At 44.1% G+C, this 27,480-nt stretch overlaps 6 protein-coding genes across 8 annotated transcripts; 2 read left to right on the top strand and 4 right to left on the bottom strand.

Moving 5' to 3' along the window:
- Positions 1-275: 275 nt before the first annotated feature.
- On the bottom strand, positions 276-1,146 carry LOC112587905 (histone H2A type 1-D). The gene has a single exon (XM_025296128.3). It carries the CDS (start codon positions 1,108-1,110, stop codon positions 718-720), a length of 393 nt encoding a protein of 130 aa, XP_025151913.1. The 5' UTR covers positions 1,111-1,146; the 3' UTR covers positions 276-717.
- A 188-nt stretch (positions 1,147-1,334) lies between these two features.
- On the top strand, positions 1,335-5,320 carry LOC102409993 (histone H2B type 1-N). The gene is made up of 2 exons (XM_006045639.4): positions 1,335-1,833; positions 4,689-5,320. Exon 1 carries the CDS (start codon positions 1,430-1,432, stop codon positions 1,808-1,810), a length of 381 nt encoding a protein of 126 aa, XP_006045701.1. The 5' UTR covers positions 1,335-1,429; the 3' UTR covers positions 1,811-1,833; positions 4,689-5,320.
- Positions 5,321-11,655: 6,335 nt separating this feature from the next.
- LOC112587924 (histone H2B type 1-C/E/F/G/I) lies at positions 11,656-12,392 on the bottom strand. The gene has a single exon (XM_025296293.3). The coding sequence runs from the start codon at positions 12,168-12,170 to the stop codon at positions 11,790-11,792; it is 381 nt and encodes a 126-aa protein (XP_025152078.1). The 5' UTR covers positions 12,171-12,392; the 3' UTR covers positions 11,656-11,789.
- Positions 12,393-12,408: 16 nt separating this feature from the next.
- LOC102410332 (histone H2A type 1) lies at positions 12,409-15,941 on the top strand. Of its 2 annotated transcripts, none has more exons than XM_006045640.4 (2): positions 12,409-12,860; positions 15,823-15,941. In XM_006045640.4, the coding sequence occupies exons 1-2, from the start codon at positions 12,472-12,474 to the stop codon at positions 15,923-15,925; spliced, it is 492 nt and encodes a 163-aa protein (XP_006045702.2). In that variant the 5' UTR covers positions 12,409-12,471; the 3' UTR covers positions 15,926-15,941. The 2 variants fall into 2 exon arrangements, with proteins under 2 accessions (XP_006045702.2, XP_045020611.1); XM_045164676.1 differs by lacking the exon at positions 15,823-15,941 and adding an exon at positions 13,940-14,212 and having other exon boundaries at positions 12,414-12,860.
- LOC102410987 (histone H4) lies at positions 14,546-18,374 on the bottom strand. 2 transcript variants are annotated; one of them, XM_045164678.1, is made up of 2 exons: positions 17,969-18,374; positions 14,546-14,724 (listed from the first exon to the last, which is right to left on the bottom strand). In XM_045164678.1, exon 1 carries the CDS (start codon positions 18,335-18,337, stop codon positions 18,026-18,028), a length of 312 nt encoding a protein of 103 aa, XP_045020613.1. In that variant the 5' UTR covers positions 18,338-18,374; the 3' UTR covers positions 14,546-14,724; positions 17,969-18,025. The 2 variants fall into 2 exon arrangements, with proteins under 2 accessions (XP_045020613.1, XP_045020612.1); XM_045164677.1 differs by lacking the exon at positions 14,546-14,724 and adding an exon at positions 14,820-15,894.
- On the bottom strand, positions 16,171-27,468 carry LOC123464546. Its single transcript, XM_045162036.1, has 3 exons — positions 26,855-27,468; positions 18,031-18,339; positions 16,171-16,739 (listed from the first exon to the last, which is right to left on the bottom strand). The coding sequence occupies exons 1-3, from the start codon at positions 27,261-27,263 to the stop codon at positions 16,312-16,314; spliced, it is 1,146 nt and encodes a 381-aa protein (XP_045017971.1). The 5' UTR covers positions 27,264-27,468; the 3' UTR covers positions 16,171-16,311.
- Between the last annotated feature and the right edge of the window lie 12 nt (positions 27,469-27,480).

Genomic DNA, 27,480 nt, shown 5'->3' on the forward strand with positions numbered 1-27,480 from the left:
AATTTAAATATAGGAAATAAAAATATTTCAAGAGACTCAGAAAACTTATTCCAGAGGACTAGGAATGAGATAGTAATTCCTTTCATTAAAATGTATTCATTATGAAAACTAGATTACCTGGTGTGGAGAATTGAGGCCCTCTTTAGTTAGTATAGTTACTATAGTATAGTTAGTATGACTTGATCTGAGAGCAGGGTGAGTGATGATAGTGGGGAAAAAGGGGAACAAGAATCAAAGACAGCATTAGGATTTTAAGAACCTGGTTTGCTGATTTATTTATCTTATAAATGTGATTTACAATGTCTACCTTGTCTATTTGTTAAGGCACATCTTCCTAATGGATGAATAGTTCATGTCTTTTACTCGACCAGCATTGATGTAAACAGCCCACTATAAGGTGTATTCTTTGCCTGAAACTACTTGAAGCAAGTATTTTACCTTGTTGGGTTTATTCTCATTTAGGAGGGTGAGTGGTGCGCCCTAAGATTCAACTGAATTAGGAAGGGAGCTAGGCCCGTCATATGGTCCTAAGGTTTTGTTTCACATAGCCATTTTACCCTGTAAAGGAATCACAAAAGGACGTTAATTCTGCCCTCACACCTTGCTATCCGAAACAATGTGAATTTGAAAGTACAGCTCGTTTTGCTGATAAATTGGGTGGCTCTGAAAAGAGCCTTTTGGTTTGAACAGGTTTGTGTTGCAAGCAATGCCAGGCTTCTACTTGCCCTTGGCCTTGTGGTGGCTCTCGGTCTTCTTGGGCAGCAGCACCGCCTGGATGTTGGGCAGGACACCACCCTGAGCGATGGTGACTTTGCCCAGCAGCTTGTTGAGCTCCTCGTCGTTGCGGATGGCCAGCTGCAGGTGACGCGGGATGATGCGCGTCTTCTTGTTGTCCCGGGCCGCGTTGCCCGCCAGCTCTAAGATCTCGGCCGTCAGGTACTCCAGCACCGCCGCCAAGTACACCGGGGCCCCGGCCCCAACCCGCTCGGAGTAGTTACCCTTGCGGAGCAGGCGGTGCACTCGGCCCACGGGGAACTGGAGCCCGGCCCGCGAGGAACGGGTCTTGGCCTTTGCACGAGCTTTGCCTCCTTGCTTGCCACGACCAGACATGATTAACGTACAAACTCACCAATATAAAATATGAGTGTATACAACCAGACCTATCTTATTTATAGTCTTTACTGGGCGCGAAAATAACGGTGGACCATTGGCTAAAGCTGCAGTTTCACCTAACCCAATGAAACCGTGAGTTTGAAATACGCTTATTTTAATTGGACAAAACTATTATGTGACGTTTCCAGCATTCACCACCAATCAGACGCCTGGCATTACTCACTGCCTCCTTTAAGAAGCTGGGAAGGAAGCGCGTTCTTACCGCTTCTCTTTTCTTCCTGTTGCTTTTGGGCTGTTTGGCAGTAAACTCCCGGCCATGCCTGAACCCTCCAAATCCGCTCCGGCCCCGAAGAAGGGCTCCAAGAAGGCAGTGACCAAGGCGCAGAAGAAGGACGGCAAGAAGCGCAAGCGCAGCCGCAAGGAGAGCTACTCCGTGTACGTGTACAAGGTGCTGAAGCAGGTCCACCCGGACACCGGTATCTCGTCCAAGGCCATGGGCATCATGAATTCGTTCGTGAACGATATTTTCGAGCGCATCGCGGGCGAGGCGTCGCGCCTGGCGCATTACAACAAGCGCTCGACCATCACATCCAGGGAGATCCAGACGGCCGTGCGCCTGCTGCTGCCCGGGGAGCTGGCCAAGCACGCCGTGTCTGAGGGCACCAAGGCCGTCACCAAGTACACCAGCTCTAAGTGAGCCGGCCCGCCACGGAGTGATCGGTAAGGCTTGGCCTACACCCCAAAGGCTCTTTTTAGAGCCACTCAATCTTCTAAAGAGAACTGGCACTAACTTTATTCAGTAGGTGTTTCTTATATGCTATTAAGTAATAAGTTCCGGTTTTTTGTTTTCCCTTAAACAAGAGAAATTTATTTGTCACAGTTCTGGAAGGCAGAAGCCCGAGACTGCTGTTAATAGAGGTAGTTTCTTCATAGGCTTCTCGGGCTTCCAGGTGGCCATCTTTTCTGTCTTCACTAGGTATTCTTTCTGTTCACATTTCCTTTGATCTTGTTAGAAATTGCTTTCTCTGTAATGTAGATGGTGCTGCAGCAACACTGGAGGTGTTTTTTTGTGTTTATGTCGAGAAAGGTCAAGTTCATTATCAGACAAATGTAGTAAAGAAAACAAAATACCGTTTGTCCCAAAGCAAAATCAGCTCTCCTTTACGTCTGAAGTTGACAAAAGATTTCGTTGACCATGGCTTGTCCCCTGCATCCTTAATTTTAACGTGTGTGTGCCTGAGTAATGAGTTCCTTGGAACACAGTAGGAAAGTTACAAATCGCATTATTCACTTATGTTTTCCTTGTGGAGCGCTGCTGGCTTTCTTCCCCTTTCCCTGAGTTTAAATTTGTCAAGTATTAAGTTAAAAAGGCAGAAGCAAAACAAATGGAAGTGAGAATCTAATTACAGATCAGGCGGGCGCCACATTTCGTCGATAGCCAATCCAGACGCTGCGCGCGCAGTTTGAAATTTACTAACAATGTCGCTTGTGACTCCATCCTAACGGGAGAGTTCTAAGCCAAGCGGCTTTATGGGAAAAACTCTGCCATTTTCTCCAAACCCTGGTTTCTTTCTCTTTCCAGCATGTCTCTGGGATTTACTTTTGCTGTATTAATTGGAATAAATTTTTTAAAAATAGAGGACTGTTCTCCCATCCTCAAAAGAAGATAAAATTCCATCTCTTCATTTTAGGCCCTTAGGGATGGCATATTTAAAACTATTTTGGTATTTACCCGGAATCAAGGTGGCAATGCTTCCCCCTAACAGCATGTTATTCTATCAAGTGACCACTTGATACAAAAATGACCATTTGTTCATACTGCATATGAAAACGTATAGGTGACCTAACATTTAATTTGCAATATGCCAAGACATAAATGAGTAGCCATGAAAAGTTTCTTAAGACTAAAGTCTTACTATGTGGAAAACTACTCTAAATCTTTGCTTAAGACCTCACATTCAGAATTAATAGGTATAACCTACATCTTTGGAAACTATTATTTTTTTTCCCACTAGGTGACTTATAATTTCAACTTTCTGACTTTTTATATTAGGCATATTAAAAAGAATAATTTTAATTTTAATTTAATAATTTAATAATAATTTTAATGTGTGTTTTATTAAAACAGACAAAATATTTCCCAGAGGGTTTCCTCATGTGCTTAGAATGAAGAAAAATATCCATTAATTAAAGATCTTTTTTAATATGTTTTAATTCTTTAAAAATGACTTTATATCCTGTCTGCTTTAATTGTGAAAATAATGCAGAATACAAAATTGAGAGTATAGGCATGGCCTGTTCATGCATAAAATGACAATGTTCACTATAAAGTTACACCTTAATACTAGCAATATGTATATGTGATGTGAATCTGGAGTTTCATCTAAAATATAGGTCAAATATATCAGTGTCTTTTACTAGTTAGTTCTTGTGGAACAGTGTTTTGAGAATGTGAGGTGACATGTTACATGGCAGAGAAGAGTGAAGTTATCAGCTCAAGAAAAAGAGAGTCTGATTTGAAAAAATTTTTATTTTGGGGAAAGATTAAGAACTTTCAGTGAAAAGAGTAACAGGCCCTTAGCCTTTGAAAATACATTTTTTTAAGTTTGTTATCGCAGTGTTCTAAGTTCTCTAAGGCAGCCGGGCATCACACAAAGCAGTCTAACATAAACGTTGGTCTGGAGATTTCCACCTCTACTCAGGAATCTAAAGTCCTTGAAGAGGAACTAATTACAAGTTTGAGACAAAGGAAATCCTGACGGGTGTAAAACATGTATGCTGATTCAACACAAGGATGGTCTCCCATGTCTGGAGTAACAATAGAGTTAAGAGAGGCAAGAAAACCTGAAAGTAGTGCTAACTTGAGATTTAAACAGAACAGTTTTATAGTCATCCACTGGAATAGTTTGGTATATAAAAAGCCATGAATCCATGATAATAAGCAATTGGAGCAAATACTATATAATGAGCTGAATAAGAAGTTTACATGATGTGTCACACTATTCATATTTTCCCAAGTCTTTGTGCCCTATGTCATGGAGATGAGTTGTCTTCTTCACCTGAAGGTGCCTGGCCTTGCATTCTTAAGGTTTTATTGTACTTACATTAGGGGAAACTTAACCTCCTGTGATGCTATAGGATCAAGTCTCAAAAAAGATCTTCCTGAGAATCTCACTGATGCTTTGTTCACTAAAATTTCATTTCAGGAGAGCAAATTGCATTTTAATGATTTCCATTCTTGGAAATCCATCCAAACTCTTAATTCCCAAGGCAGTCTTAAATTAGCCTGTGTATCAGCTTCTACCATAGCCATCCCCAACACTGTGCATGCGTGCTCAGTCACTTCAGTCATGGAAATTGGATATATCTCAAAGAAGTGTGTGCTGTATTTGAGTCAAATCTTTTGAACGTTAGGCATTTCATCTGGCTCTATATTTTTGCAGAGTTCACACCAAAGAGCTTAACACTTAACATCAAACACCTTCACCTCACTATCAAGGACATTTTTATCAAAGCTATCACCTCTGTAATCACATATTTTTCCCTGAAACTTTGACTTATGCCTTGTTTTCCAGAACTACATCCATCACTTCGTGATCCTGCTGAAGCCATCAGTGCAATTAAACTCATCAGAGTACTCAGAACAACGTCCACTATGGATTCTTCACGTCTGTCATCCTGACAGTCCTCCGATACATTTTCATTGGATCCAAAATCTTGGTGGAGGAAAATCCCTGAACACTATCCTGACTTCTTAAGGTGGAATGCTTATCTCTTTAGGCTACATGAGACTGTAGCTGTTGCTTCCTTCAAACCTAGTGTTAAATTTTGGCAGTGGCCATACTGTGGGACATAGACTTCTAAAAGCCACAAACCATGACTTTGAATAGTTTTTCAGTTGTAATTTGATGGAGTTAAGAAATATAATTGAAGAATATATGCCATTTATCCGTACCATGTGCTGCTGCTCTGATGTTTCAGACTTCAGTCTATCCTATGTAGGAAGGTGAAAGCTTGCAATAGTCCTTTAAGGCCACTCTCATTCCATATCTATTTTCTAGATGCACAGAGACAGGGAGTATTTTGTCTAAATAGCTAGAGGATCAATGACAGAGTCAGATTTTAAGCCTCATGGTAGTGGCCATCACTATAAAAATGATGTATTTTGTGGTCTTCTTTCAAAACAAATAAATAAATGGAGATGGGCCATTTGTATTTGTTTTAATAGTGGAAAAAGTTGCCATTCTTTATTTGGGGGGGAAAAAAAAAGTTTGTCCTTCTTGTCCCCAAGAACAGAAAAGAAAAAAAAGGGCAGTTTATTCTTTTTTTCTTGGCAAACACTGGTCCAGCTCTCTTTAGAGGGTCCTGTAGCCCTACTCCTATCATCATTCAATTAATAACTTTTGCCTTTCCTGTGGGAAACAAGCATGTATAGCAAAGTCTGCCTGTTGATTATAATACTGAAATTAAAAAAACAAAACTGACACCTGTTTCTAACTTTTCCAAAAGACAGTGTTTGAAAATTACAACTTAAATTCACATAGTGCTTGTACACAGACTGTATTTCATCTGTTGGAAATGTGTGCCAATTTGCTGTTAAATCATGCTACCAAGGAGCAGAGAGAAACCTGCCCACTGAAACTGCTGTGTGAGACATGGAATTATATCTCTTATCTGACCATCATTTCTGCTTTGAAAGCGGTAATGAAATTGACAAGAGGTCCCTCCCTGAAGCAGCAGCCCAGCTGGGAAGACCCTTTATTTTCATTTTCCTAGAGGGTCAGCAATTCAGATTTCCCCAAGTGAAAGGCTTAAACTTTCACTCTGGATGAAACCTGAATGCTGTTTATTTGCAATGGATGCTAAACATTAACCTATTCTTTTTCTTAGTTTCTTTTGTCCTCATTCCAAAGGACCAAAACTAGGCCTAGTCCAGGGAAGGGAATCATGAGGTCCTGATTTCTATGGCCTGTTCTACTTAAAGGAAGGCAGCTTTAATGGGGAAAAATCTTCCCCCCTATCAAAATGTAACCATATTTAGGGATAGAGTCTTTAAATAGGTAATGAAATTAAAATGAGGTCACTGGAGAGTGATTGGGTCCTGATCCAGTATGACCAGTCTTCTCTTAAAAAAGGAAATTTGGACACAGACAGGCATAGAGGGAACATATGTGAAGACAGAGGGGGAAACATGGCCATCTATGCTAAGGAGAGGGCCTAGAACCCATCCTTCCCTCATGGCCCTCAGAAGGAAGTAACCCTTCTGGCACTTTGATCTCAGACTTCTAGATTCCAGAAGAGTGAGAAAACAATTTTCTGTTTTTTCAACCACCCAGACACCCAGACAGGAATACCTTGTTAATGCCAGTGGTGAAGGCAAAAGTGAAGTTGCTCAGTCGTGTCCAATTCTTTGGACCCGTTGGACTGTAGCCTACCAGGCTCCTCCGTCCAAGGGATTTTCTAGGCAAGCAAATGGGAGTGGGTTGCAATTTCCTTCTCCAGGAGATCTTCCCTACCCAGGGATTGAACCCGTGTCTTCCGCAATGTAGGCAGACGCTTCAACGTCTCAGCCACCAGGAAATCTGTCAGTAACAGTAACATAGCAGCCAGTAACATAAATATAATGCTACAATCCTAATCCTCTGTCTCTTTACCTGTAGACCAAAGATACTATTAGCATTTACCTCCTTAGATTGAAAAAATAAAAAAAAAAATAAAGAAGAAAAATTAAATAATGCACAGTATCTAAAGATAATATACACTTAACACATGGCAGCCAATAACTAATGTGACTTTTTCCCCCCTATATGCCAAAAGCAAGATGTAAATGCCATATAATTTACTCCTTGAGGGCAGATCTTTGAGTAAAGAGCCATAATATAAACGCTGACATTCAGTCATCCCGTAAATGACAAACTATTAGAGCAAGTTAAATAAAAAACATCCAGATGTATAAGGAGATAAATGAAATATATGAGAATAAAATGCTAAAGATGGAAAAACTGAATAGATTACCAAAGCAGGTCATTTTGATATTCTGAACTAATAAGAGTATACCTGAAAGCAACCTAAACAGGTAGAAGTAGCATAGGCCCCAGAAAACCATTTGAGACTAAAGTTATGCCAATACTTGCTAGCTGGATATGTTGGATTTTACTTTAGTGAACCCATGTGTATGATCAGGCCACACAAGATGGCTGTTCTCTTGCTCTCTGTACATTCCTTGCTTGAACAGCCCCTGCTTTCCATCATCCCACTCATAGGACTGACCTTTTTTCCTAATCATAGAAATTAAACTTCTTAAGTGCTTGCCCCCTGTTCCAACAAGTAATTGTTGTATTCTTAGAACAGAATAGCTTTAGCATGCTGGGTTAATAAAGAGAACCCTTGATGGTTGTTAACCAAAGGAACTGTGAAGGAGATCATCTGTTATTTTCCCTGGTAGTTGATGAGCTCACATGACATCCATTCCCACTGTAATTGGTACACCTTGCCACCCTACCCCCATGAAGACTGCTGCCTTGTCCTGTCTGCTGTTGGTACAGTGGGGAGTCACTCTAGAACTCTGCTTCAGACCTGTAAGATACCCTAGCCAATAAACTGTTGATGTCTCTGTTGCTGTCTCCAGATATTTTCTTTGGTCTCAAGGTTGGGGGATTATAGGACTTGCAGGGCTACAGAGTATAGCCTAACACCATGATTCTCCTGTAAAATGGAGATAATAATGCAGCCCCAGTTTTCTTAGGACTTTATGAGATGATATTCACTGCTTCCAAGTGTGTTCTTGGAAGCCGGATGAGGTCCACAAATGTTACTATGAAAGAGACATTACATAGATTTTTTTTCCTTTCAACAAAATAAGTAATTATTTAATTTAAGAATTAAAAGTATAATAAATGTTTCACCACAGAGTGATCTTCTCTAGGTCATACAGATTTATATTTTCTGAGTTAGACATCAGATCAGATCAGTCGCTCAGTCGTGTCTGACTCTTTGCGACCCCATGAATTGCAGTACGCCAGGCCTCCCTGTCCATCACCAACTCCCAGAGTTCACTCAGACTCACGTCCATCGAGTCGGTGATGCCATCCAGCCATCTCATCCTCTGTCGTCCCCTTCTCCTCCTGCCCCCAATCCCTCCCAGCATCAGAGTCTTTTCCAATGAGTCAACTCTTCGCATGAGATGGCCAAAGTACTGGAGTTTCAGCTTTAGCATCATTCCTTCCAAAGAAATCCCAGGGCTGATCTCCTTCAGAATGGACTGGTTGGATCTCCTTGCAGTCCAAGGGACTCTCAAGAGTCTTCTCCAACACCACAGTTCAAAAGCATCAATTCTTCGGCACTCAGCCTTCTTCACAGTCCAACTCTCACATCCATACATGACCACAGGAAAAACCATAGCCTTGACTAGACGAACCTTTGTTGGCAAAGTCATGTCTCTGCTTTTCAATATGCTGTCTAGGTTGGCCATAACTTTCCTTCCAAGGAGTAAGCGTCTTTTAATTTCATGGCTGCAGTCACCATCTGCAGTGATTTTGGAGCCCAGAAAAATAAAGTCTGACACTGTTTCCACTGTTTCCCCATCTATTTCCCGTGAAGTGGTGGGACCGGGTGCCATGATCTTTGTTTTCTGAATGTTGAGCTTTAAGCCAACTTTTTCACTCTCCTCTTTCACTTTCATCAGGAGGCTTTTGAGTTCCTCTTCACTTTCTGCCATAAGGGTGGTGTCATCTGCATATCTGAGGTTATTGATATTTCTCCCGGCAATCTTGATTCCAGCTTATGTTTCTTCCAGTCCAGCGTTTCTCATGATGTACTCTGCATATAAGTTAAATAAACAGCGTGACAATACAGAGCCTTGACGAACTCCTTTTCCTATTTAGAACCAGTCTGTTGTTCCATGTCCAGTTCTAACTGTTGCTTCCTGACCTGCATACAAATTTCTCAAGAGGCAGATCAGGTGGTCTGGTATTCCCATCTCTTTCAGAATTTTCCAGTTTATTGTGATCCACACAGTCAAGGGCTTTGGCATAGTCAATAAAGCAGAAATAGATGTTTTTCTGGAAATCTCTTGCTTTTTCTATGATCCAGTGGATGTTGGCAATTTGATCTCTGGTTCCTCTGCCTTTTCTAAAGCCAGCTTGAACACCTGGAAGTTCGCGGTTCACATATTGCTGAAGCCTGACTTGGAGAATTTTGAGCATTACTTTACTGGCGTGTGAGATGAGAGCAGTTGTGTGGTAGTTTGAGCATTCTTTGGCATTGCCTTTCTTTGGGATTGGAATGAAAACTGACCTTTTCCAGTCCTGTGGCCACTGCTGAGTTTTCCAAATTTGCTGGCATAGTGAGTGCAGCACTTTCACAGCATCATCTTTCAGGATTTGCAATAGCTCAACTGGAATTCCATCACCTCCTCTAGCTTTGTTCGTAGTGATGCTTTCTAAGGCCCACTTGACTTCACATTCCAGGATGTCTAGCTCTAGGTCAGTGATCACACCATCGTGATTATCTTGGTCGTGAAGATCTTTTTTGTACAGTTCTTCTGTGTATTCTTGCCATCTCTTCTTAATATCTTCTGCTTCTGTTAAGTCCATACCATTTCTGTCCTTTATTAGCTCATCTTTGCATGAAATGTTCCTTTGGTATCTCTGATTTTCTTGAAGAGATCCCTAGTCTTTCCCATTCTGTTGTTAGACATATAGTGTCTTAATTGAATAGTACATTAGTTAACTAGTATTTTTTTTCACAGCTGTACTAAGTACCATTGGGAGCATGGAAATTTATTGTAAGTAGTATGTGGACTTTGGTATTTAAAATGTTGAAACAGAGAGTGAAAATATCATTCTGTTTTCTACTCTCTTTAAGTCTTACTGATTAAGTAACTGGGGACGTGTTAATTTGGTGCTGGTAGGTCTTGAAGGCCTAACACATATTAATCCTTGCTCCCTTCCCTGATTTTTCAATGTCATAACAAAGAACAATTTTCAGGCTCAAAGTGCATGCTCTTGTTCAATCACAGCTGACTCTTTGCAACGCTATAAATTGTAGGCCACCAGGCTCCTCTGTCCATGCAATTTTCCAGGCAAGAATAATGGAGTGAGTTGCCATTTCCTCCTCCAGGAGATATTCCTGAACCAGGGATCCAACCTTGAATCTGAATTCTTACCACTGCACTACCTGGGAAGCCAAACTAGCAGGCAGTAAATAGCATATAACTGAAGTTGAATAACATATATGGGCTTCCCTGGTGGCTAAGTGGAATTGGCCTGCATTGCAGGAAATGCTGGTCCGAATCCTGGGTCAGGAAGATTTCCCTAAGAAGGAAATGGCAACCCACTTGTGTTCTTGCCTGGAAAATCCTATGGACAGAGAATCCTGGCGGCCTACAGTCTGTTTGGTCACAAAAGAGTGGGAAACAACTTAGCGACTAACAGGCAACCACTGGGAGATTGAACCTCCCTCTGGGAGAAAGAGTGGAAACAGTAGCTGACTTCATTTTGGGGGGCTCCAAAATCACTGCAGATGGTGATTGCAGTCATGAAATTAAAAAACACTTACTCCTTGGAAGGAAAGTTATGACCAACTTAGACAGCATATTAAAAAGCAGACATTACTTTGTCCACAAGGGTCCGGTCTAGTCAAGGCTATGGTTTTTCCAGTAGTTGTGTATGGATGTGAGACCTGGCCTATAAAGGAAGCTGAGTGCCAAAGAATTGATGCTTTTGAAGTGTGGTGTTAGATAAGACTCTTGAGAGTTCCTTGGACTGCAAGGATATCAGTCCTGGATGGTCATTGGAAGGACAGATGTTGAAGCTGAAATTCCAATACTTTGGCCACCTGATGCAAAGAGCTGACTCATTTGAAAAGACCCTGATGCTGGGAAAGATTGAGGGCAGGAGGAGAAGGGGAGGACAGAGGATGAGATGGTTGGATGGCATCACCAATTCAATGGACATGGGTTTGGGTAGACTCCGGCAGTTGGTGATGGACAGGGAGGCCTGGCGTGCTGTGGTTCATGGGGTCTCAAAGAGTCAGACAAGACTGAGCAACTGAACTGAACTGAACTGGGAGAAAAAATGCCATCCTGCCAGGTCTCAAAGACTGCCTTTTCATTTAGAATTTCTCACTTATTACAAAGGGGAGAAAAGGTAAAGAAATGAGTGAAATGAACTGTGGAGCTGACTCAAAGAAGAAACTGACATGTCCTAGATTTTCCCCTTATAGAATCTGACCATGTAAAAAAGTGAACAGTAGTGCCATTACCAAAAGGGGTGAAACATTTAAACTTAAGAACGTGCAGCAGCACCAAACTACATGAAAAATCTAAAGGTAGGACAACCTGCTTCTATGCGTGCTCAGTCAATAAGTCGTGTCCAACTCTTTGCGACCCCCATGGACTGTAGGCCGCCAGACTCCTCTATCCATAGGATTCTCCAGGAAACAATACTGGAGTGGGGTGCCATGCCCTTCTCCAGCGGATCTTTCCGACCAAGGCATCTCCCTGCGGCTCCTGCATTACAGGTAGATTCTTCGCCTCTAAGCCACCGGGGAAGCCCAATACTGCTTTTATCTACTTCTAAAGTTACATAAACTAAGTGCCAGTTCTCTTTGGAAACCGTGGATGGCTCTGAAAAGAGCCTTTGGAAGTGCTGGAGTCTGATCAAGCAGCCAGTGGCTCACTTGGAGCTGGTATACTTGGTGACGGCCTTGGTGCCCTCAGACACGGCGTGCTTGGCCAGTTCTCCGGGCAGCAGCAGGCGCACGGCCGTCTGGATCTCCCTGGATGTGATGGTCGAGCGCTTGTTGTAGTGAGCCAGGCGCGACGCCTCGCCCGCGATGCGCTCGAAAATATCGTTCACGAACGAATTCATGATGCCCATGGCCTTGGACGAGATACCGGTGTCCGGGTGGACCTGCTTCAGCACCTTGTACACGTACACGGAGTAGCTCTCCTTGCGGCTGCGCTTGCGCTTCTTGCCGTCCTTCTTCTGCGCCTTGGTCACCGCCTTCTTGGAGCCCTTCTTCGGGGCCGGAGCCGACTTGGCTGGCTCAGGCATGACTGACAATAATTACAAGATGTCAGGAAAAAGAAGGATCTCCCAGTACGTCCATTTTATAATGCAATATGCAAATTAGATTTTGTAACGTTCTATGTCTGATTGGCGAATACTCGTTGTGACATCACATTCAATTTTGTCCAATGAAAAAGCTCACTTTAAGGACCTACACATTACTCTGCAACTTTAACTGCAACTTTACCCAATGGAATAGCTTATTTTTCGCGCCCAACTGCAGCTATAAAATGTGCAGTTTTCTTTCACTTTAGTCTCTTCGGCTGTAGTCTTGAAGAGTTGTAGTATGTCTGGACGTGGTAAGCAGGGCGGCAAAGCTCGCGCCAAGGCCAAGACCCGCTCTTCGCGGGCCGGGCTCCAATTCCCCGTGGGCCGAGTGCACCGGTTGCTCCGCAAAGGCAACTACGCCGAGCGGGTCGGGGCCGGGGCCCCGGTGTACCTGGCGGCGGTACTGGAATACCTGACAGCCGAGATCCTGGAGCTGGCGGGCAACGCGGCCCGGGACAACAAGAAGACGCGCATCATCCCGCGTCACCTGCAGCTGGCCATCCGCAACGACGAGGAGCTCAACAAGCTGCTGGGCAAAGTCACCATCGCTCAGGGTGGTGTCCTGCCCAACATCCAGGCGGTGCTGCTGCCCAAGAAGACCGAGAGCCACCACAAGGCCAAGGGCAAGTAAGGCGTCAAGAGCCACGCATTCCAAACCAAAGGCTCTTTTCAGAGCCACCTACGTTTTCTGTTGAGGAGCTGAGACAGTAGTATTAACCTTAGTCTAAGTTGCTTCAGTAGTAGTGTCTGACTCTGCGACCCCATAAACAGCATCCTTACCAGGCTGTCCTGTCCCTGGGATTCTCTCGGTTGCCATGTACTGCAGTGCATCAGGTTCTTCCGTCCAGGCAAGACGCTAGTTTTCGTGCTGTCAGCGCTAGTTTTCTCGCTCGCTTATGCAAGTACAGATTACCTCATATATACACAGGGTCTACCACTTGGTAGCAAGAAAATGGGAATTTTTACAGAAGAAATATTTTCTTGGAGAGTGGGAATAGATCTAAGTGCACAGCTGTTTCCAGAGATCTCTGGGTGGCTCTGAAAAGAGCCTTTGGGGTTTGCTTCTCAAGCGCCAACTTTCTACTTCTTCTTAGGAGCCGCCTTCTTCGCCTTTGCAGCTTTGGGTTTTGCTGCTTTAGGCTTGGAGGTTTTGGGTTTCGCCGCTTTTGGCTTCACTGCCTTGGGCTTCGCGGGGCTCTTAGCAGCCTTCTTTGGCTTTGCCGCAGTTTTGGCCTTCTTGGGGCTCTTGGCCACTTTTTTGACACCAGAGGCCGCGGGCTTTTTCGCCTTCTTAGGCGTCTTCTTAACGGCTTTCTTTGCTCCCGCAGCCTTCTTGGGTTTCTTAGGGGTGGCCCCTGCGGGTTTCTTCGCTTTAGCAGCCCCCGCCTTCTTGGCTTTGGGCTTGGCTTCCCCGGCAGCCGCCTTCTTGTTGAGCTTGAAAGAGCCGGAAGCCCCGGTGCCCTTGGTCTGCACCAGGGTGCCCTTGCTCACCAGGCTCTTGAGACCCAGCTTGATGCGGCTATTGTTCTTCTCCACATCGTAGCCGCCGGCTGCTAGCGCCTTCTTGAGCGCAGCCAAAGAAAGGCCATTGCGCTCTTTGGAGGCGGCGACAGCCTTAGTGATCAGCTCAGAAACTGGGGGCCCGGTAGCCTTGCGCTTCGCCGCTCCACCGCTCGCGGTCTTCTTGGTTGCTTTCTTCTTGGCAGGAGACTTCTCCACCGGCGCCGGGGCTGCCGTCTCAGCAGGAGCGGTTTCCGACATGGCGAAGGGAGAACCTGCTAGAAGGAGAGAGACTCAAATTCCAAAGAGCAAGTTTTGCAATGCCGTCTTGCTCCGGCCCGGGCTTATATAAGTCGGTGCTGCCCTGTGATTGGTGGAGCGTCCGATCCACCGCCCTCAGGCAGCCGCTTGTCGTGGTTGGACTCCCAAACTGTGTTTGTTAGTCCCCAAAATTTGATTAAATGTTAAAAACAGTGGTACATAATTTGACTCTTTGAAGGTTCAAAGGAGGAAAACAGCCTCCAATTTCACATACTTGTTTGTGTTTTTATGACTCACGCGCAGTTAATGAAAGATATTTTTAAAAATCCCTTCAGCTTTTCCTATAGATTCACCGGACCTAAGGCATCGAGCTACGTAGTTGCATATTGCAATAAAGTTTTAGTAAGTATCAAGTGAATGTTTTTTAAAAGGCTTTGTCGCCAAGCTCAGCCTTCGATTTTTGCAAGAGGAAAGATACTAGGTTCCTTGATTTTGCTTTAACTTTGCTTCGAACGGCAGCAAGTAACACAGGTGCAGGACGGCCAGTTGCCTACAGCCACAAATTAAGCACATAGATTTTACTTTAAAAACCGGTTTTGCCTTCCAAGGAGTTTACAGGTGCCAGTATCTTTAGAGAATGGGATTTCGCAGCTCGGTCTAGTTCTGTGGTCAAAGTGACTTCTTCCATGAGGAATAGAAATTGCTTTGGCTTCAGAATCCAATGACCTGTCTTCAAATTCAAACAAATTTAGTATGTTTTTGATTGAGAAGCTTTCTCCCTTTAATTTGTAAGCAAATCCATTAAAATAAGAAGAAAGAAAATGTCTTAACCCAGAGATGTATTTTAGGAAAAAACTGAAATCTGCTAAAAATTATTCAAGGGCTTCCAGCAACACCGGAAAGGCTGTTTAGATGACATGGGTCTCTCTCCGTCTTTCAGAAGCTGTTTTCCTCCTTTGGAGCTTCAGCACTTTCCACTGCTCTCCCTCAAACTCCATCTCCACCAACATTTAACAAATTGAATGGTCAGGAACACCTTCTTTTGTAGGACCTCAGTGTGGATATTTCTGCATATTTAATGAAGATAGACCTGTATCTTTCAGTGAAATAATTGGCCTCCTGACTACAAGTGTGGATTGGATAGTAAGGGAGTGAGTGGAGGTTATAGAAGTTTAAGAGAATTCAGGAAAACATTAACATCCAAAGGACCTGAGGCAGTGACTGTGAGGTGAAATGGAGGGTGATGTTTGTTATTTATTGGGAGGGGGAAGCTTGGAGAGGATTTTGTCCCTGGATGCAATGATGATTAGGGTCTCTCATGCATTCAACAGTCAGTTCTTGTGAAAACCTGTAGGCTGACATGCTTCATGTCTTCAGGGGTTCCTGGAGTTGAAACTATAGCCTACTATAGCCAAATCTAGACAGTGGCTTATTTTTGTATGGCCAAGCTAAGAGTTTCTCTATATTTGAAGAATATTTTAAAGATGTAACAGAGACCATATGTTACCTGCAAAACCTAAAATATTTACTTTGTGGCTTTCACGGTCTTGAATTCCTCCTCAGATAATTCATGTTATTCTTACAGGTCTGCCTTTTTCAGAATTATGAAAACCCAGATCTAAAGAAAAGATCTTAAGAAAATGATTCAATCAAGCATTTCCCACTGTTTCAATCACGAAACTTTCAGAAAACTTAGGAACGCTGGCGGTGGGGGGGTGTCTGCTTTACAAAAGGAAGGGGGCACAATGTAGCTAACATTCATTGAGCATTTATAGTCTTAGTATGGCCTACAAACTAATTCACTTGCCACATTTTACAACTGTTGTAGGTGGGTCCGAAAGAAGCTGAGTAATTGGGCAATTGACTGCTGTGAAGCTCGAACCTCGACCACTATTTCTTCCTGCAACAGGGAGACAGGAGACATTATCTGAAGTTATATGGTACTACTTGGCAAAAGGTGGGGGGAAAGCGCCTCATTTGTCATTACAGAACTGTCCGCACAAAGCACTAGTTAACAAGGAATGGGCCACTTCTTCAGTCACTTCCTTTAGCCAGGGATTAAAAATTATCGTCCTAATAAAATGCTTCTCCTAGTAACAGTTTGACTAGGAGCCCAGGATACAGCCACTTCTACATAGTATTGACGTGGTACAATAATATTTGGGTCCACGAAACGTTTCATTTAAAATTCATGGCGTTTTTCATTTGCTGGTAATATGTATACTCGACAATGAACAGCTCCTTTTTGGTGACAATTGAGGGGCTCTTAAAAGAGCCTTTGGGGGTAGGTATGTGTTAGCTGGAGGAGCCACAAAGCTTATGCTCTCTCCCCGCGGATGCGGCGGGCAAGCTGGATGTCCTTGGGCATGATGGTGACGCGCTTGGCGTGGATGGCACACAGGTTGGTGTCTTCGAAGAGCCCCACCAGATAGGCCTCGCACGCCTCCTGCAGCGCCATCACGGCCGAGCTCTGGAAGCGCAGGTCGGTCTTGAAATCCTGCGCGATCTCGCGCACCAGCCGCTGGAACGGCAGCTTGCGGATCAGCAGCTCCGTGGACTTCTGGTAGCGGCGAATCTCGCGCAGAGCTACCGTGCCGGGCCGGTAGCGGTGCGGCTTCTTCACGCCGCCGGTGGCCGGCGCACTCTTGCGAGCCGCCTTGGTGGCGAGCTGTTTGCGCGGCGCCTTGCCGCCGGTGGACTTCCGAGCCGTCTGCTTAGTGCGAGCCATTTGGTAAGTAGTGCCAACTGCCTAACACTGATGTGAGCGCTCGGCCGTCCCAAAATATATAGCGAACCTCGCGTCTTGATTGGACAATAGGCTGCTGCTCTCTCGCCTACCCCGCCCTTCCACGCCCATTCTTTCTGTGTTTAGGAAGCATTGTCTCGCCTCTACTTCGGACGCTAGGATTACGTGGTGAGGGAGGAAATATCTTGTTGGCTTTCAAAAAAAAAAACCCTGCAGGATGTATCCAAATTCTTAAATTTGTCGTCTAGAGCAGGGGTCCCCAACCTCCGGGATCTAAATGTCTGGTGATCTGAGGTGGAACTGATGAAATAAAAGTAAGAATAAAGTGTGCTAGTCTCCCCGGAGTGTCCGAATCTGTGATGCCATGGACTGTAGGCTACCAGCCTCCTCTGTCCATGGGATTTTCCAGGCAAGAATACTCAAGTGGTTTGCCGTTTCCTACTCCAGAGAAATAAAGTGCACAATAAATAGTCGCTGGTCAGTTGCTCAGCCGTGTCCCTGCTCTTTGCGACCCCATGGACTACAGCATGCCAGGCTTCACTGTTCTTCACTATCCCTTGGAGTCTGCTCAAATTCATGTCCGAATCAGTGATATCATCCAACCATCTCATCTTCTGTCGCCCCCCTTCACCTCCTGCCCTCAATCTTTCTCAGCATCAGGATCTTTTCCGATGAGTGGGCTCTTCGCATGACGCAGCCAAACTATCGGAGCTTCTAATGTGCTTAAATCATCCCGAAACCATCCTCCCACCCAGGCGCGTGGGAAAACTGTCTTCAAAATCGGTCGCTGCCGCCGAAAAGGTTGCGGACAGCTGGCCTAGAGAATCTGAAAGTGTCTTGCATTTTAGATGTAAGATGTCATGATTTGACAAGCTTGAATAACTTCAAAGGAGTGTTTAAGTGGAGGCCATGAAGTTGAGTCAACCCAGCCACTACGTTCTGTTGCACAACTCTTATAGCTTAGTAAAACGGAGCTTGGTTACCTTTTTCCTTGAACTTCATGTGTTATTGCTAGCCATACTGCTTCGTGAGCTATTTGCCCTTTAAGTGCGAGCAGTCAACACAAGGTTATTTTGCCTGGGTTATAAGAAACGACGTCAAACGAAAATCTGCCAGTTGTTGACGGAAATACTGACGGAGAACTGGAGCTTTGACCATACTCAAATTATTTTTCAGACCTTAATCTTCCCCACACAACCTAACGACTTTAGCGCCTACAGCTCTTTACCTGAGTCAGTGGGTGGCCCTGAGAAGGGCCTTTAAGGTAGGGTAATTAAATGCACCTTTAACCGCCGAAGCCGTAAAGGGTACGTCCCTGGCGCTTGAGCGCGTACACCACATCCATGGCGGTAACAGTTTTGCGCTTGGCGTGCTCGGTGTATGTAACCGCGTCCCGAATCACATTTTCCAGGAACACCTTCAGCACCCCACGAGTCTCCTCATAGATGAGACCGGAGATCCGCTTCACGCCACCACGACGAGCCAGACGACGAATGGCGGGTTTGGTGATGCCCTGGATGTTGTCACGAAGAACCTTGCGGTGGCGCTTAGCACCCCCTTTCCCAAGGCCCTTACCGCCCTTGCCACGACCAGACATACCTGCAACCACACTCGTTACAGCGCCGTAGCTTGCCAAGGCAGTGTTTTATATAGTGATGTTTCGGACCTGATTGGGAACCGCTCAGACCAGCCGTGACGCCTCTGGGAGTTTCCGGACCCGAAGCCCCGCCCACATTTTGAGCAAAATGGAGAGGTGCTTAAAATACAGAGTCAAAAAAAGGGCCTAATAAAATCCCTCCGTTCAGCTTCTGCAATACACTGTGTTGCCCTTGCCCACAACTGGAAAACCGTTCCTTTGTTTGGGTTAGACCTTGCTGTCCTTTTCTCTTTTTTTGCTCTCTCCTAGGCATTGATCGTACTAGCGAGTTGTGGCTTCCGGAATGAATGGCCCATCTCGAGAGCCGTGATTTTAGTCTTTTGGGGGTTTTTGTGAAACCTCGTGGCTGAGAGCCTGCTTATAGATAGCTTCAGGGTGGGCTTCCTCATCGTTCTCAGCAGTGGTCTCCCCTTTTCCTTATCTTGTACTCATCCTATCATCTTCCTTTCTCTTCCCTCACTCGCTGCCACATTTTTGCTGGTAGAACTGGTTTTTTCAAATGTTCTTCGTTTCACTTAGAAACACTTCAGGAAATTGAGGAAGCTCAGCTTTTACCGCCGTTTCCTCTGGCGAGTCCATGAACAAGTGAAAATGCTCTCGACTCCTTTCCTGCCCTTCTCCCCCTATCCCCTCCCCGCCCCCACCATCACCACGTTCCTTTTCTCTCCTTTCTTGAATTGAGAAATCAAGTGCACCCCAAAGATCTGTGCCTTTAATAGTGTCTTTAATAAAATGCTGAATGTAAAGACCAGGAACAATTTTATTCCAGGAATTTAAAAAATAAAAAACTTTCAAATGTTTCCTTGACTTCTGGCTATTTGAAATGACCTTTCGGGCCCTGGCGTGTCTGCTAGGTAGCAGATTTTATTTCTCCGAGAAAATGCCTTCTCTAACGAATAACACATTTACTTTTTCTCTTTTTCCGAGCTTCAGAAATGTTTACCCTTTCTCTTTCAAATGTGTGTGGTTGATTATTTACTACTTGAACAAATACCTAATAGTATTCTCCAAGTTTACTTTATAATGTCTGTAAATACTATATGTGCAAATGACTGCATGCCCATCTTCTATTAGTTAATCCATTTCTTATTGAGTTACTTGTCTGGCTTTCTTCTTCCTTCTCCTGTTTAGTAATGGAATCGGAGTGCTTAACCTTAAAGATGTTATTGGGCGGGTAATCTCAACAATCCTCTTCCCTTGCAACTATAGAAAAACCAGACAGCTTTCTGCCTTGTTACCTAGCAGTTGTTGAAAAGGGTGTTTGCTATGACCAGAGCATTATCTTGGCAAAATTCTGTTAGCCTCTGACCTGCTTTGTTTTGTACTCCAAGGCCAAATTTGCCTGTTACTCCAGGTATCTCTTGACTTCCTACTTTCACATTCCAGTCCCCTATAATGAAAAGGACATCTTTTTTGGGTGTAAGTTCTAGAAGGTCTTGTAGGTCTTCATAGAACTGTTCAACTTCAGCTTCTTCAGCATTACTGGTAGGGGCATAGACTTGAATTATTGTGATATTGAATGGTTTTCCTTGGAAATGGACAGATATCATTCTGTCATTTTTCAGATTGCATCCAAGTACTGCATTTTGGACTCTTTTGTTGACTCTGATGGCTACTCCATTTCTTCTAAGGGATTCTTGCCCACAATAGTAGACATAATGGTCATCTGAGTTAAATTCACCCATTCCAGTCCATTTTAGTTCACTGATTCCTAAAATGTCTACATTCACTCTTGCCATCTCCTGTTTGACCGCTTCCAATTTGCCTTGATTCATGGACTTAACATTCCAGATTCCTATGCAATATTGCTCTTTACAACATCGGACGTTACTTCCATCACCAGTCACATCCACAACCGGGTGTTGTTTTTGCATTGGCTCCGTCTCTTCATTCTTCCTGGAGTATTTCTCCACTGATCTCCAGTAGCATATTGGACACCTACCGATCTGGGGAATTCATCTTTCAGTGTCCTATTTTTTTGCCTTTTCATACTGTTCATGAGGTTCTCAAGGCAAGAATACTGAAGCAGCTTGCCTTTCCCTTCAGAACTCTCCAACATGACTTGTCCATCTTGGGTGGCTCTACATGGCATGGCTCATAGTTTCATGCAGTTAGACAAGGCTGTGGTCCTTGTGATCAGATTGGTTAGTCTTCTGTGATTGTGGTTTTTTCATTCTGTCATTCCTCTGATATGCAGATGACACCACCCTTATGGCAGAAAGTGAAGAGGAACTAAAAAGCCTCCTGATGAAAGTGAAAGAGGAGAGTAAAAAAGTTGGCTTAAAGCTCAACCTTCAGAAAACTAAGATCATGGCATCTGGGCTCATCACTTCATGACAAATAGATGGGGAAACAGTGTGAGACTTTATTTTTCTGGGCTCCAAAATCACTGCAGATGGTGATTGCAGCTGTGAAATTAAAAGGCGCTTACTCCTTGGAAGGAAAGTTACAACCAACCTGGATAGCATATTCAAAAGCAGAGACATTACTTTCCAACAAAGGTCCGTCTAGTCAAGGCTATGGTTTTTCCTGAGGTCATGTATGGATGTGAGAGTTGGACTGTGAAGAAGGCTGAGTGCTGAAGAATTGATGCTTTTGAACTGTGGTGTTGGAGAAGACTCTTGAGAGTCCCTTGGACTGCAAGGAGATCCAACTAGTCCATTCTGAAGGAGATCAGCCCTGGGATTTCTTTGGAAGGAATGATGCTAAAGCTGAAACTCCAGTACTTTGGCCATCTCATGCGAAGAGTTGACTCATTGGAAAAGACTCTGATGCTGGGAGGGATTGGGGGCAGGAGGAAAAGGGGACAAGAGAGGATGAGATGGCTGGATGGCATCACTGACTCGATGGATGTGAGTCTGAGTGAACTCCGGGAGTTGGTGATGGACAGGGAGGCCTGGCGTGCTGTGATTCATGGGGTCGCAAAAAGTTAGACACAACTGAGCGACTAAACTGAACTGAACTAGCCCTCTGATAGATAAGGATAAGAGGCTTATGGAAGCTTCCTGATGGGAGAGACTGACTGAGGGGGAAACTGGATTTTGTTCTGATGGGTGGGGCCATGCTCAGTAAATCTTTAATCCAATTTTCTGTTGATAGCAGGGCTGTGTTCACTCCCTGTTGTTTGACCTGAGGCCAAACTATGGTACAGGTAATGAAGATAATGGAGACCTCCTTCAAAAGGTCCCATGCACACACTGCTGCACTCAGTGCCCCCAACCCTGCAGCAGGCCACCATCAACCCATGCCTCTGCCAGACTCTTGGACACTCACAGGTAAGTTTGGGTCAATCTCTTTTGGGGTCACTGCTCCTTTCTCCTGAGTCCTGGTGCGCACAGCATTTTGTTTGTGCCCTCCAAGAGTCTGTTTCCCCAGTCTTGTGTAACTTCTGGCTCTATGGCGGGGTTAATGGTGACCTCCTCCTAGAGGACTTCTGCCATATGATTATATAACAACAATGTATGTTGCTCAAGGACATGTTTCTCCTTCTTAACAAGAACCTTCTGATTAATCTTGTTGATTTAAGATGTATGTTGTGGGAGTGGGTCTGGTAAAAGTATATAAGGCCTTGATAAGACTAGCAAGTGGGGCACTCTCTGTCCCCCTTCTGATGTCTATGTCAGAATCTTTCTCTGTCCTTTTTCACTGTAATAAAGCTTCTGCTACACAAAAGCTGTGAGTGATCAAGCCTGGTCCCTGGTCCTGAAGCTAATTCTTCAGAGATCACAAATCCAAGATTGTTCACCATAAGCTATTGTTATTGTTCTTGCATTGTTCTTCATTCAAAGTTAGTTTATTTACTAGTAATTAGTGCCTTTCCTAATTCTCATTTCTCCTGTCCTCCAAACACATATATATTTACACATAAACACACAAAGACACACACAGACATACACTAATCCAAAACTAGCCCTTTGGAGTGTTTTCCACTCCATGAGCTTAACTTCTCAAATCTTTTCTTCCATTCCATAGAATCTTACTTCTCAACACAGATTGGCCTTTTACCAAGTCAGAATCTTAAATATGAGACAGGCAAGCACAAAATTTTCCTTCTTCCTTGGTCCTACCCCAGAGCAATCACCATCCTTGCTTTCATTCTCAAAGGTTCCTCAACCATCTATGCCTCCATGTACTATTTCACTTAAAGAAATTTGAGGATGTAGAATTTACTGGTCCCTTCATCTTATTATGCCTTCTATTATTTATTTTTTGCCCTGCATCTTTTGGGATCATATTTGCCTGAGCAGGGATCAAACCTGAGCCACAGCAGTGAAAGCACGGAATCCTAACCACAGGGCTACCAGTGAAGTCCCCACTCTGCCCTACTCTTGTCTGCTCATGACTTGAAGCCAGAATTGCAAAACCCTTTAAGAAACCCCTTACCTTCTCCTGAGGCTTTCTCAAGACCTAAATGTATTCTCTAATATACACAACTGTTCATGCCTAACACTATCTCCTTGTTTTGCCTAACCTTGTTTCCAAAATTCTGTAATACAATGTGACCAATGATAGTCTTCATAGTCCCTTCTATCTCCTAATTTAGTCAGTTTTCATGCCTAAATATATCAGATAATAGCTGCCAGAAACTCTGATTCCCTTTCATTCACTTCACCTTACTAGCACCACCAGGGTTGGATGGATATTGAGAAAATAAAAATCAAGATAAAGATTGGGGTCCGTGGAGCAGGAGCCCCCTGCTGTCTTGCTCCCTTGGGTTTCAATAGGGTCAGAGGCTACAGACACAGTTCCTAAGCTTCTAATCTTTAAAAGCAGACTGGTTTCTATAGACTGTTTCTATTTCCCCAAAATTCATATGTTGAAATCTAATCTCTAACGTGAGGGTATTTGGAAGGTAGGGTTTTGGGGAAGGGCTTAGGTTTTAAGTACAGGGCCCTCATCAGTAGTATTCATGCCTCTATAAAAGAGACCCCATTGACTCTTCCACGCATGGAGAAAATAGCCATCTATGAGTTAGGAAGAGGGCTCTTACCAGACACTAAATCTGACAGCGCCTTGATCTTGGACTCCCCAGCCTGCAGAGCTGTGAGAAATACATTTCTATAATTTATAAGCCACCTAGTCTGTAGTATTCTGATACAGCAGCCTGAGCAGGCCAAGACACTCGTTTTCTGCAAGTCATGTTTTTAAAAAGTACTCAGGGTTGGTGCCTTTGATTTTAGTGGTTATTCTAATTTCTTTCTTTCTTTCTTTTTAAGAATTTTTGGATATTTCCTAAAACCACCTTTTCTACAGCCAACCTTAGGCTTCTAATAGAGCATGTCCTCACTGAGCCATAGTACACTTCTTAACTTCAGATCTCAATCAGCATCCAAATCCCAGATGTCCTTACTGAGAAACTGCAAAATGTTAAAACAGCCTAACTTCTGCCTTTCCACTTAAAGGAAAACAGGCTTTTCTACCCGGTTCTATTTTTTCTTTTTCTTAAACAGTTACTCTTACTTTATTTTCCTACAGCCTTGGGAGGCTTATACAGATCTCCTCATTTCCTTTGAGGGTTTGTTCAAAGAATCCCAAACTGAGATCTATTGGCTTTGTCTTCCCAGCACTTGGCTACCTTCAGAAAAGACAGACTTTTCTAGAGCTAGTAAAGGATTAATATGTATATTCTCTAAATCCGGGGAACTATCACCAAGCTCACAAATGAAAACACATGTGAAAATACTTTGGAAACTATAAAGTTTTATATAATCCTTGTCATCAGTATTATACCTACTCCCCATAGAATTCAAGAAGTATCTTGGATGAAGTGTGAAAAGCAGGAGGTGGGAAGCACTCAGTAATTACCTGAGGCTATCTTGTGTCTCAGTTCAGTTCAGTTCAGTTGCTCAGTCATGTCCGACTCTTTGAGACCCCATGAATTGCAGCACACCAGGCCTCCCTGTCCATCACCAACTCCTGAGTTCACTCAGACTCACGTCCATCGAGTCGGTGATGCCATCCAGCCATCTCATCCTCTGTTGTCCCCTTCTTCTCCTGCCCACAATCCCTCCCAGCATCAGGGTCTTTTCCAATGAGTCAACTCTTCTCATGAGGTGACCAAAGTACTGGAGTTTCAGCTTTAGCATCATTCCTTCCAAAGAACACCCAGGACTGATCGCCTTTAGGATGGACTGGTTGGATCTCCTTGCAGTCCAAGGGACTCTCAAGAGTCTTCTCCAACACCACAGTTCAAAAGCATCAATTCTTCTGTGCTCAGCTTTCTTCACAGTCCAACTCTCACATCCTTACATGACCACAGGAAAAACCATAGCCTTGACTAGACGGACCTTTGTTGGCAAAGTAATGACTCTGCTTTTCAATATGCTATCCAGGTTGGTCGTAACTTTCCTTCCAAGGAGTAAGCGTCTTTTAATTTCATGGCTGCAGTCACCATCTGCAGTGATTTTGGAGCCCCCCAAAATAAAGCCTGACACTGTTTCCACTGTTTCCCCATCTATTTGTCATGAAGTGATGAGCCCGGATGCCATGATCTTAGTTTTCTGAATGTTGAGCTTTAAGCCAACTTTTTCATTCTCCTCTTTCACTTTCATCAAGAGGCTTTTCAGTTCCTCTTCACTTTAGTGTTACAAATCAGCATTACATTCATTCAAATAGAGTTTGATGAGCACCTGCCTGTGTCAGGCTTTTTCTATTCTGGAGAACCATCAGTGAATAGCGTGATTTTTTTTTTTTTGGCCTTATGATATGTATATGGTGAGAGAAAAGGGGCAAAATTTTACATTTAAAAGTTTCACACAGAGTAGGAGAAATATTGTATGACATCCCTTATATGCAGAATCTAAAAAAGAAATGATAAAAGTGAACTTATTTACGAAAGAGAAACAGACTCACAAGCTTAGAGAACGAACCAGGGGGAAAGGATAGAAAGGGAGTTTGGAATCGACATGTACACGCTGCTATTATCTAATTAAGATATTAATGCTAATATCTATTAAGATATTAATAGATAACCAACTAGGACCTACCCACTTTATAGTACAGGAAATTCTGCTCAATATTTTTGTGGCAGCTTGGATGATAGGGGAATTTGGGGGAGAATGGATATGTGTATATGAATGGTTGAGTCCCTTTGCTATCTACCTGAAACTATCGCAACATTTGGCTATATAATCAGCTATACTTCAGTATAAAATTAAAAGTTACAAAAATAAAACAGGTTCACACAGACTTAGGAGAATACTCTCCTGGTCCTAGAATTTCGTAGGTGTGAGTGTGATGTCAGGTATGGGATAAGCCCACAAGTGGTGTGGAAGGCATTACTGCCTCAAACAGGCTCACTGTGGCTTCTACCTCTAGAAAGTCACCAGATGTTGATGGCATGCATGACGCCTGTCATGAGTATTCATTGCAAGGACTGATGTTGAAGCTGAAGCTCCAAAACTTTCGCCACATGATGCTCTTGCCAACTCATTAGAAAAGACCCCGATGCTGGGAAAGATTGAAGGCAGGAGGGGAAGGGGACCACAGAGGACAAAATGGTTGGATGGCATCACCGAATCAATGGACGTAAGTTTGAGCAAGCTTGGGGAGATGAAGGACAGGGAAGCCTGGTGTGCTGCAGTTCACGGGGGTCGTAGAGTCGGACAAGACTGAGCGACTGAACACTGATGCCTGTGGATTGCTCCTTGTGCTTGTCTGTGTTCGGAGGTTCCTGAAAGCTGGCAAATAAAAGCCAGAGGACTGATTTGTTAATTTCCCAATATCAAATATTAGAATGGGGGTGAAGAATAAACAGCTCAGAACTTGATCCTGCAGGGTTACCAGGGCTACCGCTAAACAGAAATACAGTTCGCAAAAGGGCTTCGTTCAACACCCTGTAGCCAGCTTCAACCGGATTCATTATTTTTTGGAGTTGTATAAAACAAACTGATTGTCAGTTACGTTAGAGGTCTGCCCACTATTGCTAGATCCTGGGCCACATTGCTTGACTTAACCTAGATATACTCTGCCCCTCCTTGGACCCTGGACAATTTAATCAGTAACTGACTAGAACTTATACTTGCCCTTCCAAGCACTGCACATACACAGCAGGACAGTCAACTAGAGTTCTGCATCCTGAGGCTACTCTAACTGGGCTAGGAACTTACTCTGTTCTTTAACTTAGGTAGGTAGAGTTCTGTGTTAACTGATTCCTCCCTACAGACTTTACACTGGAGAACTCAGACAGGGCCCAGGTGGTGTGGAGACACTCTTACCCCTATTATAGCAGTCATCAGTAAGCTTTTAACAGCTTACAAAATTATCACGGCGTGTTCAGCCTTGACAAGTACGCTTCATATCTGTATTGTGACTAAGATTATGTAGTCCCTGGATAAAATTTCTCAGCTTTAGGAAGACCTATCCTTGTGTAACAGCTGTTCTCAGTGAAAACGGAAGTGGCTCTTAAAAGAGCCTTTGGGAGGAAGCTAATGCCCCCAAGCCAGTAAACGACAGTTTATGCCCTCTCCCCGCGGATGCGGCGAGCAAGCTGGATATCCTTGGGCATGATGGTAACGCGCTTGGCGTGGATGGCACACAGGTTGGTGTCTTCGAAGAGCCCCACCAGATAGGCCTCGCACGCCTCCTGCAGCGCCATCACGGCCGAGCTCTGGAAACGCAGGTCGGTCTTGAAGTCCTGTGCGATCTCGCGCACCAGCCGCTGGAACGGCAGCTTGCGGATCAGCAGCTCCGTGGACTTCTGGTAACGGCGAATCTCGCGCAGAGCTACCGTGCCGGGCCGGTAGCGGTGCGGCTTCTTCACGCCGCCGGTGGCCGGCGCACTCTTGCGAGCCGCCTTGGTGGCGAGCTGTTTGCGCGGGGCCTTGCCGCCGGTGGACTTGCGAGCTGTCTGCTTTGTACGAGCCATAGCGTGAAGAGTTGTGTCGCGGAAGAAGCAACTGAACGACTGGGTCCAGGACGAGACTTTATACAGATGATCCGATCCTGATTGGCCAGACTTTGCTGGAGTAACCTGATTGGTTAAAAACCGATTTTCATTTGAATCTTACCAACCCTGAAAAGGTTTTGTTTTCTGTCCTTCTTAAACTTGTGTTTAAAAAAAAAAAAAAAAAGCAAAACTTGTG

Source organism: Bubalus bubalis, chromosome 2 (assembly GCF_019923935.1).
Source record: "Bubalus bubalis isolate 160015118507 breed Murrah chromosome 2, NDDB_SH_1, whole genome shotgun sequence".
NCBI lineage: Eukaryota > Metazoa > Chordata > Mammalia > Artiodactyla > Bovidae > Bubalus > Bubalus bubalis.